This window comes from Lontra canadensis, unplaced genomic scaffold (genome assembly GCF_010015895.1).
Source record: "Lontra canadensis isolate GAN:19392208 unplaced genomic scaffold, GSC_riverotter_1.0 scaffold190, whole genome shotgun sequence".
NCBI lineage: Eukaryota > Metazoa > Chordata > Mammalia > Carnivora > Mustelidae > Lontra > Lontra canadensis.
Window position 1 is genome coordinate 1,415,737 of NW_022631184.1, and position 20,159 is coordinate 1,435,895.

The window sequence follows — 20,159 nt, forward strand, 5'->3', positions numbered from 1 at the left end:
AAGAAAGAAAGAAAGAAAGAAAGAAAGAAAGAAAGAAAGAAAGAAAGAAAGGAAAGAAAGAAAAGTAAAGGTACAAATCACTCTGTGCTGTTCCCAGATCTTACCAGAGTCCTTCACTTGCTGGAAATATAAGTCATGAACATAGTGTAAGCTGCAAACATTTTCTGGGAGATACCAGGGACTCAAAGAGGTCCATGGTGGGAGGAGGAGGAGCCAGCCCTGTTCAGAAAGGCAATGTGGCAAATTTCCGCACCAAGCTGAGAAGCGGTGTTTTAAACATGAGCTTTATGTGGAAGGACAATGGAGCAAGCTACCACCACCGCTGCTTGTATTAGAGCAAGAGGACAGAGATCCTTGCCACGTGGGACCCGCTCTCAGAACAGGCACTGGATGTGTCCATGGCCTGCTGCAGTCTGGGAAACCACCCCATGTCTGAGCAGAACACTGCCCTAACTTAATGCAAACCCCTGGTCTCCTTCATCTCTACCTGCTCGTCCTACACTGATGACAATTCTACTTTCAGTCACCCAGGAAATCAGTCCCCTTCTCTTTGGTTTCACTGGTCTATTTGCACCAATATCACCAGGGCATTTTTTTTTTCCTGGTTTTCTTAAGACAGAATTAGCATATAGCATTCATTGTATAATTTTAGGTATACCACATCACATAATCATTTGACATATGTATATATTTCAAAATGATTACAATAAGATTAGTTAACATTCCAGCACCACACAGAGTTAGTTTTTTTTTCCTTGGGATGAGCACTTTTAACTCTACTCTTCTCAGGACTTTCAAATATGCAGTCCAGTCTTGGGAACTATAGTCACGTAATGTTCATGCTGAACATTACGACCCCACTGCTTACGATCTACCACTGGAGGCTCGAACCTGTGATCATGAGGTTTTAGAGGCTGTGGCATTATGGCAGTTATAACATCTGGTAAGGAAAATCTCCTAGGCTCCTTATTCTCCTTTAAAATAGTGTCTACCACAGATTGCATGGATCACTGAGTGTGGTGCATAAATAATGAATCTTGGAACATTGAAAAATTAAATTAAATTAAATTTTTAAAAAAGTATGTCTATCTAAATTATACAAACAGTATATATACAAACAGTAAATATATATCTCATATATATATGAGAACATCAGGCTATGCACCATATGTATACACAATGTTTATCAATCAGTCCTCAATAAAGCTGTGGGGAGAGTGTCCCCACCTTCTTCTCCCACCATGCCATTTACCACCTTTGATTAGTTTTCTTTCCAATTGTTCTTAATGTTTGTTCCTCCCCACAGAATGTTTCGTGATGGTAGAGACTTATTATTTTGCCTTAGAGCAGTGCCCTGCATGTACAAACTCTTGTCACCTGAACAAATGAATGAAGAGTCTGGCCGGTCAGGTTCCAGTGGCTAAGATCAAAGACACATTGCTGACTAGGGCTCAGTTCACGGCTTCCTCATTTATGAAACATGTTGGTGATGACAGCCGCCTCACAGAATAATCCTGATTCATGCTGGCAATGATAGCCAACTACAGGCTGAGCCTGATTCATGCTGGTGACGATAGTCACCTACAGGCTAATCCTGATTCATGCTGTTGATGTTAGTCACCTCACAGACTAATCCTGATTCATGCTGATGATGATAGCCACCTTACAGACTAATCCTGATTCATGCTGGCAGTGATAGCCACTTCACAGGCTAATCCTGATTCCTGCTGGTGATGATAGCCATCTCACAAGTTAATCCTGGTTCCTGTACTTAACACAGTACTTCCATGTTGTATATGAAACAAGAAGAAAGGAAGTAAATATGAAACCCATGGAAACTGAAATGAGGAAAGAAGCCAGTTATTGAACACCTCCTATATTATTGTTCAAGACTGGAGATTTACAAACATCTTTAAAAAAAAAAATCACCAAACAATATATATCTTTGCATCTCCTTTTTACATGTTGAGAGAGTATGAGAGAGTGTGATTTAGATGAGTCAAGATTGCTCAGCAAATAAGCAACTCACTGGGGACATGTCCACCACTCCCACTGAGCTGGTTTTCTCAAAGGAGGACAATGGTGTCCTTTCCTCAGAATCACTTAAAGTTCCCATTTAAAATGTTGTCTCATGGGTGTGGTGTATAAAGAATGAATCTTGGAACTCTGATAAAAAATAAAATTAAATTAAGATGTTAAAAATAAATAAAATAAAATAAAATAATAAAATAAAATCTTACCTCCTATGTCAATACCAGAGCAGCAGAACTCTGCTGAATTCACAGTCTTCCTGCCCATGGGGTTCCACTGCCGCTTTCCTGAGGTGCCCCAGGAGGAAACGAAGGGAGCAAAGATAGCACAGAGAATCAAAAGCAAAGGAGGAAAGTGGGACCAATGCCATGGAGTGTAGACTTCATAACATGTCAAGGTTGGACAGAAAGATAAGGCAGAGAAAGGACTAAAAACATCTTTGTTAATGCATCTGCCCCATCACTCCCCAAATCTCCATGACACAAGTCATGGTCACCCTCTTCCATGCTCTATCAGCTGTCCCACCACTAAGTGTCCTCACCCACATCAGGGAAAGGCAGGGGCTTGAAGAAGAATTTCTACTGTTACAAATATATCACAACTGAGATACCATGTCATATCCAATTTAAAAAAGGGGATAAAACTACATACAAAAATCAAGGACTACTTTGGGGAGGGTATGTGCTATGGTGAGTGCTGTGAAATGTGTAAACCTGGTGATTCACAGACCTGTACCCCTGGGGATAAAAATACATTACATGTTTATAAAAAAATTTAAAAATTAATTTTAAAAAATCAAGGACTAAATCTTGAGGCAGCAAAGTGTATTGAGATAACTATCTGATATAGTTGTAACTATAAATAAGGCTTAAAACAACAGTGTTAGTGAGATGTAATTGGATACCATATAATCCATCCATGTAAAATGTAGAATTGATGAGTTTTAGAATACTCACACAGTTGTAAATCCATCATGAAATTTCAGAATATTTTACCTTTAAGAAAATCCACTCCTATTTAAGCATCACCCCAAACCTCCATTCTACCACACAAAACTCCAGCCCTGGCCATCACCCCCAAGCCTCCATTCCATTACACAGACACCCAGCCCTGGGAGTTACCCCCAAACCCCCATTCCACCACATATGTACACACACCCACAACCCCAGGCATCACCCCCAAACCTACATTTCACCCCCAACCCTAAGCAATCAGCTACTTTCTGTGTCTGTAGATTCACTTATTTAGGACATTTCTGTAATATTCTGATAAATGTTTTTCATTCCTGTGATTTCTCCTGCCCCTGGAGTTTCACTACTAAGGTTGAAGCTTCTGCTCATTCAGTGGTGCAAAGAAATTATTCTTTACCCTGACTGTTATTTCTAAGCACCTACACAGAGTACCTTTTCACAATTATTTGTGTTCGGGGATGTACGTGGACTCCAGGATGTGGCTCTGAAGCTGGCATCTGTGGGGTGCCTCCCTCAGCTGGGATTAGCTGGCCAATTCTGTCCTGCAGAATCCAACTCAGGGGCCCTGACTTGCTGTCGTGCTCCCTGATGGCTGCTAGAAAAAGGACACCTGTTCAAAATTTTCAAACCCAGGACTCCAGAAGCAGAAAACAAAACCCAACAGGAAATTGATGTGGGGAACAAAGGCAGAAGGAAACGTAAATAAAATTAAATGTCTTTCTAACATGCAGTCCATTAACAAATACTTGAGGCAGGCAGAATATCATGCTCCTTCATAAGCTCCCAACTCTGTTAGTGCCTCTTTAGAGGGAAAACCCACCTCAGCTTGACCATAGCCAAGCCTCCAGGATCCTGTGAGTCTTTATTTGAAACTTCCCTTCCCTTTACCCCCACCCTCAACCCCAAGGTATCAAATCAGATGCCCCTCAAAATCCTGGGACAGCAGCTTTTCCTGCCCATGGATTCCATCCCCATACTTTAATAAAACCACCTTTTTGCACCAAAGCTATCTCAAGAATTATTTCTTGGCTGTTGGCTTTGGACCCCAACACCAGTATTCAAAAAACCCATCAAAATGTCCACTTTCCATCACTTCCTCTCCCATGTTAGGAGCCTTCCCACAGAGTCCTGTTCCCCCTCACTACCCTCATTCCTTTCAAGGAAGTTTTCATCTTTTATCTTCTCTTTTCCAGCCCCCAAATATAGTCTCCTTATGGCTGATGTTTCCTGAGAGGCCCCAGCAGTGGAGTGCACAAAGAATGAGGCAAAGACCCATACGAAGTCACTGTAAACAATGCCAGAGACAAGAGCACCCCTGCAAAGGCAGAAGCCTTAGCTGTACAAATGGCTGCAAAATTTACGTTCACTATCAGGTGCAGTCTCTTCTCAGACATTAAGCATCAATGTTATTAGCAATCCGCATGACACAATAACCAGGGCAAGATCTCAAGTGTCAATGGGCAGACAACTAATCCTCTCACCCAAGGCCAGAGGGTTAAAGAGGAGAAAACCAAGTATCTAAAAGGCAAAATCATGTTCTCAATCTTCAACAGCTAGTTGGTAAAAACTTATAAAATATTGTTGTGCTTTTTAAAAACACATTGTTGACCCTATATCATAATGTGATTTTTGTTTTTTGTACTATTTTATCTTTGTGATGGTAAGTAGAAGAAAAAAGTGAAAACCTAATGACTGATTTGCCCCCTTGATGATTTTGAACCTATCATTTTCTCTTCACCTTTAGGGGAGAAAATTAACATAGATGGTTGAGTTTGCATATGACCTCAGGAACACACATAAAATCATGACAGTGACTACTATGGGGACAGAGGATATATAATATTTAGTATTATGAATGTTCTTCTACAAGTACACATAAAATTTAGAATAAATAACATAAGAAATCCTTTCCCCTGGATCTCAGGGTCTGTTTTGCATATATTCGTCTTTTGTCCATGAGGAGAAAAACACTGCATTTTCAACACAGACACCTTGGCCAGAGGAAACCATGACAATGGGAGCCAGGCTGAGGACAAGATTCCAAAGACCCATAGGATTTATTGAGGGTTATATTGACAGAATTCCTTTATGAACAAAAAAAGTCTGATATAAGCAGCTTTGAAGACAACCCCATGGGTCCCCATCACTGATTTCTCAGAGCAGGCGCAAATAAGTTCCGAGGTAACAGAGAACCCACCACAGAGGACACTCAGATGAAAGGCTAATTTTCATCTGGGAAGCAGTCCCAGTGGCCTCATCAGCCAAGAGACTATCCCAGTCTTTCTGGGATAGGCAGAAAATTTCCAAGGCCATTATTTCTCCTTGATTCTGTGCACCAAGATGCTAATAAAAGCATGTCTCCAATCCCAGGCCCCTGTCAACAACTATTGTGTTCTGGAGGTAAGTCATTTACCTGGCTGCTCACATAGTAACCAAACCTGGGTTGAAATACCATACCTTAAAATCCTGTGAAAAGGAAGTGTGTACCTAAGTGATGTCTTTGGGAATGGTGAGGATTTGATAAACTCGGGGGCGGGGGGAAGAGAAAGGAACACATTCCAAGCACATACTCAAAAGGGGTTGAGATTAGTGTATATGTTTTCCCTGCTCAACAGTTTTCTGCATTTTCACGGAAATTCAGAAACTGGTTTCTGCAGTTAAGGGCAGAGCAATCTGGTATTTGCTCTGAGGGTCCAATGCCAGGGATTTGCCACAGCATGTAAACATATAGCTTAGCCATCTGTAAGAGGACATAGCCAACTGCCACAGAAGAATGAAAATGAAAATGGGATCGGGCATGAATTTACATGAGTAAAAGTGGAAAAGTAAGATGTATTTATTTTTTCAATAATATGTCATATCAATTTGATTAAATGCTAAATTTAATATTTTTAAAATTAATAACAAAAACTATAGGAGGTATGCATTGACAGTACAAACTGAGAATTGTTGGACATTCAAGTATTCAGATGAAGATGGGGAGAGAAAAATAAGCATATTAAATCATTAGGTAGCAGGCAACAGAATATTTCCGTAAATTTCAAGTAGCTGTAGTAAAACTAATTTATGTAAGTCCTTAAATGTATCAGATGCCATGATGTCCTCATCATAAGAGTTGCTATAGGGCTTTGGGGAGAAGGCGGGAGCCCTTGCACTCATACATGTGGACAGGTTCAGTGAGGTCAGTGAATGGCATGGCAGGGGAATTGTCAGAAGATGACCATGCAGAGTGCAACGGAGGACTGAATTATACTGTAAGGTCCATAGTATCCACCACAGAAACACTTCACTGTACCCCCAAATGTGCACAAAGTCTAGGTAAGACAGTGTTCTTTCCACAGCAGATACTTCTTTTGTTGTGACTTTGCTTGTTTTAGATTTTCCTGGCCGGCCCAAAGTTATGCCCAGATTCTCTACAGCTCCTCACCATCTATAACTACAACTGGGGTGTTACATGAATTATCAAACCTGGACAGGTAGAAAGATGGGGCAGGAAAGGCAAGTGTAGGGACCAATTTCCTGAAGAGGAACCACAAAGCTATCACCTTGGGGTATTAGCAAATGCCTTGGGGTATTAGCAAATACCTCAGTATTTAGCAGAGTTTGGGGCCAGAGCACAACCTGTTAGACCACCCAGTGTTTATTGCATGGGAAAGACTTGCAAAAAATGGACTAAGGTGTACTTAGCCCTACTGTAATGCAGCTTACACAAGCAAGACCATCGGGAAAGACACTGCAGTAGTGATAATGCCTCATACCCGCAAAGATTCTCACCAAAGGAAGTGGCATAGTCAGCTGTACCTTACAAACAGTTTTAAAATCTAGGACCATTTTTTTTATTCAATCGCGTAAGAAGCTGAGACTTACGGACATGTATTTCAGGCAAAAACACAGACAATTACGTGGAGTGAGGGCCAAATGGGACAAGTATATCTGGTAAATTAATATGCTCTAAGATCCACGGATCTAGGCTTTACCACACATGGGAGGGGAGCAGCTGCATAGCTGTTAGCTGCCAACCTCTGTCACAACTTCAAGTAAGAGAGCACAGAGCATGCACTGTCATAAAATACATTGTTAGTTCTTAAAATCATGGTGGCTTCACCAATGATCAATGGAAAAAACACTGAGTGACACATTGGAAGTCAAATTCTGCTCATTAGGAAAAAGGTAGACATGACTCAGGATGAGTACAAAAGTGGATTTGTTTCAGGGTTTTTTCTTTTTTTTCCAGGTAGAAAACACAAATTTCAACCTAAAATAACTTACACAGAAACAAAAGGGTATCCTTAATTCTAAAGAAAAGGTGGAAGAATCAAATGATGCTATTTCCAAAAGGATGACAAAAGTAGGTGGGTTGTTGTCCAGGTTATTAAGATATAATTGATTTGCATCACTGTGTAAGTTATAGCACCATGGTTTGACTCATGTATATTATGATATGATCACACCCATTTCTCATATAGATACAATAAAAAGCAAAAAAAAAAAAAAAAAGGGAGGAAAAATTTTCTCCTCATGATGAGAACTCTTAGGATCTACTCTCTCAGCAAATTTCTTATACAACCCAAAGCAGCATTAAACATCATTTATGCATTACATCCCTAGTGCTTTCTTACTTTATAGCTGGAAGCTGGTAACTGTTAACCACCTTCTTGCAATTCCTCTTATCCCCAACCACAAATCTGGGGCAACCACAAATCCCATCTCTTTCTCTAGGACTATGTGGTTCTCTGTTTTCCTTTTTCTTTGTTTTACATTCCACATATAAATGAGATCAATAGTGCTTCGTTTCTCTGTCTAATTTCACCTAATTAAAAGTCCTCAAGGTCCATCAATGTTGATATAATTGACAAGATTTCCTCCTTTTATGGCTAAATAATATAATAATAATAATTAATAATAATTAATGATAATATAGGATAAATATAATAATATATAAATAATTAATAACATAATGTATATGTATCATTAAGTCTACTTTTTAATTTTTTTAAAGATTTTATTTATTTATTTGACAGAGAGAGAGATCACAAGTAGGCAGACAGGCAGGCAGAGAGAGAGGAGGAAGCAGGCTCCCCGTTGAGCAATAAGCCCGATGTGGGGTTCGATCCCAGGACCCTGATATCATGACCTGAGCTAAAGACAGAAGCTTAACCCACTGAGCCATCCAGGTGACCCGACTTTTTAGTTTTTTACTTGCGTACAGTTGACACAATGTTACATTAGTTTCAGGTGTACAACTTGGTGATTTGACAAGTTTATATGTTATGTGTAGCTACTGCCTGTCACCCTGTAACACTATCAGGATACCACTGACTACATTCACTTTGGCTATATCTTTCAACCCCATGACTTATTCGTTCTGTAACTGGAAACCTGTACCACCCACTTCTCTTCACCCATTTTGAACACCCCCACCCCCACCTCTCTGGCAGCTATCAGTGTGTTCTCTGTATTTATGGGTCTGATTCTGCTAGTTTGTTTATTTAGTTTTGCTTAATTCCACATGCGAGTAAAATCATATTAATACTTGTCCTTCTCAGTTTGATTTATTTCACTTAGCATAATACCCTTTAGGATCATCCATGTTGTTACAAATGGCAGTCTTTTCTTTAATGTCTGCATAATATTCCATTTTACACACACACACACACACACACACACACACACACACACACACACCACATCTTCCTTACCCATTCATCTATCAATGGACACAGATTGCATCCATATCTTGGCTATTGTAAATAATTCTGCAATAAATTTAGAGATGCATGTATCTTTTCAAATTAGTGTTTTTGTTGTTTTGTTTTGTTTTGTTTTTTGATAAATACTCAGTAGTGAAATTATTGGGTCATATGGTACTTCTATTTTTAAATTTTGGTGGAAACTCCTTCTTGTTTTCCACAGTGGCTGTATCAATTTACATATCCACCAACAATGTATGACAAGGGTTACTTTTTCTCCACATCCTTGCCAACACTTGTTATTTCTTGTGTTGTTGATTTTAGCCATTCTGAGAGGTGTAAAATGATCTCTCATTGTGGTTAGGATCTGTATTTCCCTGACAATGAGTGATTTTGAGCATCTTTTCATGTGTTTGTTGGTCATTTATATGTCTTTTTGGGAAAATGGCCATTCACTTTTTCTGCCCCCCCCTTTTATTAATTTAATTTTATTTTTTCAGTGTTCCAAGATTCACTGTTTATGCACCACACCCAGTGCTCCATGCAATACATGCCCTCCATAACACCCACAACCAGGCTCTCCCAACACCTCACCCCCCTCCCCTCCAAAACCCTCAGTTTGTTTCTCAGAGTCCACAGTCTCTTATGGTTTGTCTCCCCCCTCTGATTTCCCCCAACTCACTTCTCCTCTCCTTTACCCAAAGTCCTCCGTGTTATTTCTTATGCTCCACAAGTAAGTGAAACAATATGATAATTGGCTCTCTCAGCTTGACTTATTTCACTCAGCATAATCTCCTCCAGTCCTGTCCATATTGATAACAAAAATTGGGTATTCATCCTTTCTGATGGAGGCATACTCTATTGTATACATGGACCATATCTTCTTTATCCATTCATCTGTCAAAGGGCAACTTGGCTCTTTCCACAGTCTGGTGACTGTGGTCATTGCTGCTATGAACATTGGGGTACAGGTGGCCCTTCTTGTCCCTACATCTGTATCTTTGGGGTAAATACCCAGTAGTACAATTGCAGGGTCATAGGGTAGTGCTACTTTTAATTTCTTGAGGAATCTCCAGACTGTTTTCCAAAGTGGCTGCATGAAATTTCTGCCCCTTTTTTAATTGTATTGAATTGTTTGTTTGATGTTGAGTGGTATAAATCCTTTAAATATTTTGGATATTAACCCTTTATTGAATATATCACTTGCAAATATTCACAATTAGTAGGTTGCCTTTTAATTTTGTTGATTGTTTCCTTTACTGTACAGAAACTTTTTATTTTGAGGAAGTCCCAAGAGTTTATTTGTGCTTTTGTTTCCTGTCCCTCAGGAGACATATGTAGAAAAATGCTGTTATGGCCAATGTCAGAGAAATTACTGTGTGTGCTCTCATCTAGTATTTTTATGGTTTCAGGTGTTACTTTTAGGTTTTTAATCCATTTTAAGTTTATTTTTGTGTATGGTATAAGAAATGGTCCAGTTTCATTGCATTGCATGTAGTTATCTCATCCCATTGATCTTTGAATCTATTTTGTGCCAGTATAACACTGATTTTATTACCATAGGCTTATATTATATCTTGAAATTTGGAATTGCAGTATCTCCAGCTTTTTTTTTTTTTTTTTTTTCCTTCTCAAGATCACTTCGGCTGTACAAGGTCTTTTCTGGTTCCATACAAATCTTAGGATTATTTGTTCTAGTTTTGTTAAAATTGCTGTTGGTCTTTTTTTTTTTTTAAGATTTTATTTATTTATTTAACAGAGAATTCACAAGTAGGCAGAGAGGCAGGGCGGGGGCGGGGGGCAGAGCAGGCTCCCGGCTAAGCAGAGAGCTCCATGCTGATGTGGGGCTTACCCCAGGACCCTGAGATCATGACCTGAGGTGAAGGCAGAGGTCCAACCCACTGAGTCACCCAGACACCCTGCTGTTGGTCGTTTGATAGGGAGTGCACTAAATGTGTAGATTACTTTGAGTATTATGGGCATTTTAACAATATTAATTCTTCTAAATCACAATCATGGGATTTTTTTTGTTTGTACCATCTTCAAATCCTTTCATCAATTTCTTTATAGTTTGAGAGTACAGTCTTTCGCCTCCTTGGCTAAGTTTATTCTCAGGTATTTTATTATTTTTGGTACAATTATAAATGGAAATGTTTTCTTAATTTCTATTTCTGCGACTTCATTATTAGTGTATAGAAATGCAATTTGTTTCTTTATTTAACTTTATATCCTATAATTTTACTGAATTCATTTATTACTCCTAGTAGTTTTTGGTGGAGTCTTAGGATTTTTATGTATAGTATTATGTCATCTGCAAAGAATGATTATTTAACTCCTTCTTTACCAATATGGTTGCCTCTATGTCTTTATCTTTTCCGATTTCTGTGAGTAGGATTTCCAATACTGTTGAATAAAAGTCATGAGAATGAGCATCCTTGTTTTTTTCCTGACCTTAGGGGAAAAGCTGTTAGTTTTTCAGCACTATGATGGTAGCTATAGATTTTTTCATATATGGCAATAATTATATTGACTTATGTTGCCTCTAAACTCACTTTGTTGAGAGTTTTCATTATGAATGGATGTTGGATTTTGTAAATACTTTCTCTGCATCTATTGAGATAGTCACATGATTTTTATCTTTTGTTTTGTTGGTGTGATGTATGACACTGATTCATTTGTGAATATTGAACAATTCTTGCATCCCTGAAATAAATCCCACTTTGATCATGGTGAATGATCCTTCTAATGTATTGTTGGATTTGATTTGTTAATATTTTTTTAAAGATTTTTATTTATTTATTTGACAGACAGATCACAAGTAGGCAGAGAAGCAGGCAGAGAGAGAGGTAGGGAAATAGGCTCCCTGCTGAGCAGAGAGCCCAATGTGGGGCTCGATCCCAGTACCCTGGAATCATGACCTGAGCCGAAGGCAGAGGCTTTTAACCCACTGAGCCACCCAGGTGCCCCGATTTGTTAATATTTTGTTGAGGATTTTCCCTCTATGTTCTTCAAGGATATTGGTATGTAGTTTTCTTTGTGTAGTCTGTCTGATTTTAGTATCAGGGTTATGCTGGCCTCAATTTGGAAGCTTTCCTTCCTCTTCTACATTTGAGAAAAGTATTAACTCTTATTTACATTTTTTAATAAAATTTAGCTGTGAAGCCATCTGATTCTGGACTTTTTTTTTGGTAGTTTTTTGATTACCAATTCAATTTTGTTACTAGTCATTGGTCTGTTCAGATTTTCAATTTCTTCCTGATTTGGTTTTGGAAGATTGCATGTTTCTAGGATTTATCCATTTTTTTTTTTAGGTTGTCCAATTTGTTGGCATATCGTTTTTCATGGTATTCTTTTATAATTCTTTGTATTTCTGTGTTGTCAGTCATTATTTCTCCTCCTTCGTTTCTGCTTTTATTTGAGTCCTTTCTCTCTTCTTTCTTTCTCTTTCTTTCCTTCTTCCTTTCTTCATTAATGAGTCTGGCTAAAGGTTTATCAGTTTTGCTGATCTTTTCAAAGAACCAGCTTTTGGTTTTATTTTTTTTTCTATTGTTTTTAGTCTCTGTGTTACTTATTTCTAGTCTAATCTTTATTTCCTTCCTTCTAATTACCTTGGGCTTTACTTGTTCTTTTTCCAGTTTCTTTAGCTGTAAGGTCTGAAATTGTTTATTTGAACTTTTTTCTTGTTTCTTGAGGTACGCCAATACCACTATATATTTATTTCTTAGAACTGCTTTTCTGTGTTCTGAAGAGTTTGGACCATTGTCTTTTTATTTCACTTGTCTCTATGTATTTTTTAAATTTCTTCTTTGATTGCTGTGTTGACAAACTGGTTGCTTAGTATCTTGTTGTTTAGCCTCCACATGTTTTTGCTTTTTTCCAGTTTTGTTTTCCTTATGATTTATTTCTAGTTTCATACTATTGTAGTCAGAAAAGATGCATGGTATGATTTCAATATTCTTTAATTTATTGAGGCTTGTTTTATGGCCTAATATATGATCTATTCTGGAGCATGTTCTATGTGTACTTGAAAAGGATGTGTGTTTTGTTTTGTTTGATAGAATGTTCTCTATGCATCTGTTATGCCCATCTGGTGTAATACATTACTCAAAGATACTATTTCCTTATTGATTTTCTACATTGAAAATGCAGAAAATTGATGAAAGGGCTATGTTAAAGTCTTTACTATTATTGTATTGTTATCAATTTCTCTATTCCATTAATATTTGCTTTATAAATTTAGGTGCTCCTTTTTTAGGTGCATAGATATTTATAATTGTTATACCTTTTGCTCGATTGATCCCTTTATCATCATGTAATGACTTTCTTTGTCTCTTGTCACAGTCTTTTTTTCAAAGTCTATTTTGCCTAATATGAGCATTGCTACCCCATTTGTTGTTGTTGCTGTTGTCTTGCTTCCATTAGCATACTGAACATCTTTCTATCTCTTGTCTTGTAGACTACATGTGTCTTTAGGTCTAAGATGAGTGTCTTGCAGGCAGCATACAATTTTTTTTTTAACTCATTCTACCACCCTGTGTCTTTTGATTGGAACATTTAGGTCATTTACTTCTAAAATATTGATAGGTTTGTATGTATTGCCATTTTGTTCATTGCTTTCTCATTGTTTTGTATTTTTTCTCTGTTCCTTTTTCTTCTGCTCTTTTACACTATAACTGATGAGTTTCTGAAGTGTTATATTTGGCTCTTTCCTTTCATTTTTTTGTCCTTTTAGTATGACTTTGAGGTTTGTGACTACCATGAGGTTCATATATGCCATCTTAAGTATATAACATTCTATATTAAGTTGATGGTCATTCAAGTTCAAACACATTTTCTTAATTCCTTTTTACTTCCTCCATATTTTATGTATATGTGCCATATTTCATATCTTTTTACTTACAATTTTCTTATATCTAATTATCTTACAATTTTCTTATATCTAATCTTATATCTAATTAAATGTATCTAATTTTCTTATATGTAATAATAAGATATAAATATCGTATATCTTATATCTAATTATATATTTGCTTATATAACAAATTTGTTATCCAGTCATCTGCCAATGGACACTTAGGTTGTTTCCATGTCTTGGCTATTGTATACAGTGCTAGTATGCACATGGAGGAGCAAATATCTTCTAGAGTTATTGTTCCATTTTCTTTAGACAAATCCCCAGAAGTGAAATTACTGCAACATATAGTAGGGATATTTTTAATTTTTTCAAGATCTTATATAGTTTTCCATAGTGGTTATACCAGCTTACAAGCTCACCAACAATAAACAAGGGTCACTTTTCTTCACACCCATACTAATATTTGTTATCCATTGTCTTTTTTGTAATTATTATTTCAACAATAATGAGATCTCTTATTGGGGTTTTGATTTGTGTGTCTCTATACTGAGGTTGAGCTTCTTTTCTTGTACCTGTTGGCCTTTTGTATATCTTTGTTAGAAAAAATTTTATTCAGGTCCTTTTCTCTACTTTTAGTTAAGTGCGTGTGCGTGTGTGTGTGTGTTGGGTTGTAAGAGTTCTTTATATATTCTGGACATTTACTCCTTATCAGATATAAGATTTGCAAATATTTTCTCCCATTCCATAGGTTGCCTTTTCCTTTTGTGATTTATTTTACTGTGCAAAAGCATTTTAATTTGGTGTGTGCTCACTTATTTATTTTTTGTTATGTCTCTTGTGCTTTATGTGTCATATTTAAAAAAAAAAAACTATGGCAAGGAATTTTTTTTCTATTTTTTTCCTTCTAGGTGTTTTATGGTTTCAGATCTTACATTGAATTTTTTAATCCATTTGATTTAACTTTTGTCAGTGATAAAAGACAGGAGTCTATAGTTTCATACTATTACCTGAAAATATCCAATCTTCCCAGCATGATTTATTGAAGAAACTGTTACTTGTGTGTTAGTTTTTGGGCTCCCTCATCAAATATTAGTTTACTATATATGCATGGGTTTATTTTCTGGGTTCTCTATTCCATTCCATTGATGTAGTTACCTGTTTTTGCATAAATATCATACTGTTTTATTTAATGTGGCTTTATAGTATAGCTTCAAATCAGGAAGTATAATATCTCTTGCTCTATTCTTCTTCAAAATTGTTTTGGCAAGTCAGAGTCATTCGTGTTTCCAAATAAATTTTAAAATTGATTTTTCTGGGGCACCTGGGTGGCTCAGTGGGTTAAGCTGCTGCCTTTGGCTCAGGTCATGATCTCAGGGTCTTGGGATCGAGTCCCTAGTCTGGCTTTCTGCTCAGTAGGGAGCCTGCTTCTCACTGGCCCACCCCCCGCCTGCCTCTCTGCCTACTTGTGATCTCTGCCTCTCAAATAAATAAATAAATAAAATTGATTTCTCTACTTCTGTAAAAATGCCATTGAATTCTTGCAGGACTGCATTGAATCTATACTTGGCTTTTTGGTAGTATTGACATTACAAGAATATTAGTTCTTCTAAATCACAAACACAAGGTACCTTTCCATTTCTTTGTTTCTTACACTCTTATCAGTGTGTTATAATTTTTGGAGTAGAGATTTTTCACCTCCTTTGTTTTTTTCTTAAGTATTTAATTGTTTTGGTGATATTGTAAATAGAATCAGTCTTTTTCCAGATAATTCATCACTAGTGTATAGAAATATTACTGGTTTCTGTTGGTTAACTTTGTACCCTGAAACTTTACTGAATTTATGAGTTTTTTGGTGGAGTTTTTGTGATTTTCTTTATATAAAGTTATGTCATCTGCAAAGAGGAACATTTTACTTCTTCCTTTACAGTTCTGTTGGCTTTTGTTTCTTTTTCTTTCCTGATCAATCTGGCTAGAATTTTCAATACTTTGTCGAATAAGTGCAATGAGATAGTATCCTTTTTTCTTATGGTTGATCTTAGAGAAATAGCTCTCAACTCAGCCTTTCAAAATTGAGTATGGTGTTAGCTGTGCGCTTGTCATAGATAACCTTTATTATGTCAAGTCACATTCCCTGTATACCTAATTTGTCAAAAGTATTCATTATGTATATGCAATAAAGGGTTTACATCCAAAATATACAAAAAACTTATACAAGTCAGCACCAAAAAACAAAGCAGCAAATCAAAACAACAAAACAACAGAATCTGAGATCTATTCATCAATTGTCCATTCATGGGCAGAAAACATGAATAGGTATTTTTTTTTTCCAATGAAGACATGCAAATGGCCAATAAACACATGAAAAGATGTTCAACACCCCTAGGAATCATCAAGGAAATGCAAATCATAATCACAATGAGATATGATGTCACACCTATCAGAATGAGTAAAATCAGAAACACAAGAAATAACAAGTTTTGATGACGATGTGGAGAAAAAGGATCCGTCATAAACTGCTGGTCAGAATGCAAATTGGTACAACCAAAAACAATACCGAGTTTCCTCAAAAAGTGAAAAATATAGTTTCCCTACAATCCAGTAATTCTACTACTGAGTATTTACCCAAAGAAAATAAAAACACTAATTCAAAGAGATATGTCCACCCCTATTTTTATTGCAGCATTCTTTCGATTAGCCAAGATACAGAAGAAACCCAGTGTCAGTTGATAAATTAATGGATAAGGAAGATGTGATATACATACAATGGAATATTATGCAAACATAAAAAAGGATGAGATAGCATCATTTGTGACAACACGGATGGACCTAGAGTGTACCATGCTAAGTGAGATAAATCAGACTGAGAAAGACAACTACCATATGATTTCACTCACATCATCCAATATGTGGAATCTAAAGAAGAAAAAGGAATAAATAAATAAATAAAAACATGGAATCAGATCTATAAGTTGCTAGAAGGGAGGAGTGCAAGGGGATGGGCAAAATGGGTGAAAGGGAGTGGAAGACACAGGCTTTCCATTATGGAATGAATAAGTCATGGACATAAAAGACACAGCATAGGGAATATGGTCAATGATATTATAGTAGTGATGTATGGGGACAGATGGTGGTTACACTTGTGATGAGCACAGCATAATATATCAACTTGTCAACTGACTATGCTGTACATCTGAAACTAATGTAACACTGTCAACTATACTCAAAATTTTTTAAAAAGAGGTTTTCATCATTAACAGATATTGAATTTTGTCTAATACTTATTCCACTGGTAATGAAATGATCATATAAGTTTTTCTTTCATTGCATTATATATGTTGTATCACATTGATTGATTTGCATATATTAAACCATAATTGGATCCCAGGGATAAACTCAGCTTGATTATGGGACATGATCCTTTTAATGTGCTGCTGAATTCAATGTGCTAGCATTTTGCTGAGAATTTTTGCATCTATATTCAACAGGGTATTGGTCTGTCGTTCTCTTTTCTGGTGGTGTCCTTATCTGGAGTTTGTATTATGGTAATGCTACCTTGGATAAATGAGTTTGGGAGTGCTCCTTCCTCTGATATTTTGGGAAAAGTTTGAGGTTTTTTGTCATTTATTTTAAAAATGTTTGGTAAAATTTATCAGTGAAGACATCTAGTCCTAGGCTTTTCTTTTTTGGGAGATTTTTTATTACTGATTCACTCTCTGTAATAGTAATTAATTAATCTATTCAGGTTTTCTATGTCTTCCTGATTCAGTTTTGGCAGTTTGCATATTTCTAGATTTTTTTGCCATTTTATCTAGCTGTCCAGTTTGCTGGCATAAGTCACTCATAGTGCCAACAGTTAGTTTTAAATAATAACTTACCACAATCTCATGTTCTAAAAGTTTGCTAGAACAGGCCAGGATTGAAGAAATTAACATGAAAATGTCCAAAAAGGGATAGAGATAAAAGAAAAGTCAGTAAAAGCTTAGAAAAAATATTAATGAAGAAAGGGCAATTTTCTGAAATCAAAAATCACTTTTCTCTACCTCTTCTAGGTGGTATTCTAATTGATGGGTTGCTCCTTGCAGTTCCAGGTGGGCGCTGGATAGAAATGCCAATGGCGCCATCCCAGATGGCTTCATCCTCTTGGGCTTCTCAGATAACCCCAGGCTAGAAATGACCCTATTTGTAGCTGTGTCTGTCTTTTACACAGTAACCCTCATGGGCAACACCACCATCATACTCCTGTCTCACCTAGACCCTCACCTGCACACCCCCAAGTACTTCTTCCTCACCCACCTCTCCATCCTGGACCTCTGCTTTGCCACCAGCTGCATCCCCCAGATGCTGGTCAATTTCTGGGGCTCAGACAAGACCATCAGCTACCTGGGATGTGCAGTCCAGCTTTACATCTTCCTGGGACTCGGAGCTGCAGAGTGTGTCCTGCTGCTGGTCATGGCCTTTGATCACTATGTGGCAGTGTGTCGACCCCTGCACTATGCAGTAATCATGTGCCCAAGCCTGTGTCACAAGCTGGCATTCCTGGTCTGGGCAAGTGGAATTTTTGGCACCTTGGTACAGTCTCCCACCACCATGAAACTCCCCTTTTGCCACCACCACCAGTTTGATGACTTTGTCTGTGAGGTCCCTGCACTGATCCGTCTGGCCTGCGGAGACACGTATGTCAATGAGCACCAGATTTCAGTGATTGGTGCCATCTTCTTGATGGGGCCTCTTCTGCTCATCCTTGTCTCCTATGGCCACATCGCCCAGGCGGTGCTGGCCATCCAGTCCCAGCAGGGCAGAACCAAGGCCTTCCGCACCTGCTCTTCCCACCTGGCCGTTGTCTTTCTCTTCTACTGCAGTGTCACTGCTGTCTACATCCAACCCTGGAGTCACTTTTCCCAGAAGGGAGGCAAGTTCCTAACTCTTTTCTACACTGTGGTGACTCCCACTCTCAACCCCCTCGTCTACACTTTGAGGAACAAGGACATAAAGGGAGCTTTCAAGAGGCTCTTATGGAAAGACAGAATGGCCAGTGAAGAGTGAGAAAAGGGCTCAGACTCAAAGGGAGATCAGCTTCCTTTGCTCAAATGTGTGATTCTCATGCATGAGAACTCTGAACTATCACCTCTAGTGGAGGGGACATTAGCCTGCTTTGTACAGTGGACTAATGAAATGTACATTTGATGCACCTGACACTGTTATCTTTTTTTTTAAATATTTATTTATTTATTTATTTAACAGAGAGAGAGAGAGATCACAAGTAGGCAGAGAGGGAGGGAAAAGCAGGCTCCCTGCTGAGTGGAAAGCCTAATGCGGGGCTGGATCCCAGGACCCTGAGATCATGACCTGAGCTGAAGGCAGAGGCTTAACCAACTGAGCCACCCAGGTGCCCCCTGACTCTGTTATCTTTAAACAGAGATTCTGGAGCAACACTGGGCTTGTCAGGATGTAGACACCACTCTCATTATAAAAACAAAAATAGAGCATTTATTATGAGGAATTATTAACTAGATATTGAAGGAAGGAAAAAGCAAAAAGAAACACCCCCTACCACTAGGGGAACACAAAAAAAGAATAAATTTTTTTCAAACTTATGGCCCAGAGAAGAGGCCCCTGGGAGCATAAGTTTTCAGACTTCTACTTCTGAGACAGAAGCATTGCTGGCTGGGGCTGATGTCATTGAGGAAACACTGGTTTTGTTCACCACCTAGTGGAGAATCTTCATTCAACTGTTTTTTTTCCTAATATACTGCCCCTAGAGATGAAATGAACAGGAAAGAAACCAAACAAAAAGCAAAGAGGGAAGAACGCGTCTCCTTCCCAACACCAGCCTGCTTGCAGCCCACCTGCTTATATGAAGTCTCATAAGAAATGAGCAAGCGAAGCAGAAATATGGCATGCACACTCCCAGCATCACCCTCACCATGAAGCTGGTAATACAAGTGTGGGTTCAGAGCTGTAAATCACTGGCTTCATGTCTCATAACTCTTGACACCATGAAAGCAATCCAGAATACAAATCTAATCAAGAGGAAGGTACAGGCCTGGTTATCTTACAGATTATGCTTAGTATAATTCCCACAAATCACTTTCTGTTAAGCAAAAGCTCCATGTGTGAGCAGAATAAAGATAAGAAACTAATACAGGAGTTCTCATTCTTGAAATACCCTAAAGAAAATAATAATCTCAAAAAACTGTTACAATCTTATGGCTATAAAAACATTCTTACTGTGCCTGCTACACTGGATTTATTTTAAATGAAACATTGTATTTTGAGGTAATTGTAAATGCATATGCAACTGTAAGAATTAATAGATATCCCATAGACCCATTACCCAGTGTCCAGCAGTGGTAACATCTTGCAAAACTGTACTACAATGTAACAAGCATATTGACATTGATAAACAGAAAATACAGAGTATTTCCCCACACACAAGCATCCTTCTCACTGTCTTTGAAAGCCACACCTGCTTCTCTCCCACTCCAATCACACCTGTTTAAATCCTGGCATTAACCCATCTATGCTGTGTTTCTACATTTTGGCCAATTTGAGAATTTTATACAAATATAACTACATAAAAAGTAGCCTTTTGAGACTGGCATTTTTCATTCA

The 20,159-nt window shown here is 37.8% G+C and overlaps 1 protein-coding gene across 1 annotated transcript in view; it reads left to right on the forward strand.

Annotated features, from left to right (window-relative positions):
- LOC116861108 (olfactory receptor 2H2-like) overlaps positions 1 to 18,590 on the forward strand; it is a 24,152-nt gene extending 5,562 nt beyond the window's left edge. Inside the window, exon 3 of the mRNA XM_032847589.1 lies at positions 17,630 to 18,590. Coding sequence (XP_032703480.1) covers positions 17,630 to 18,590 — 961 coding nt within the window. The remainder of the gene's footprint in view (positions 1 to 17,629) is intronic.
- Positions 18,591 to 20,159: the final 1,569 nt, after the last annotated feature.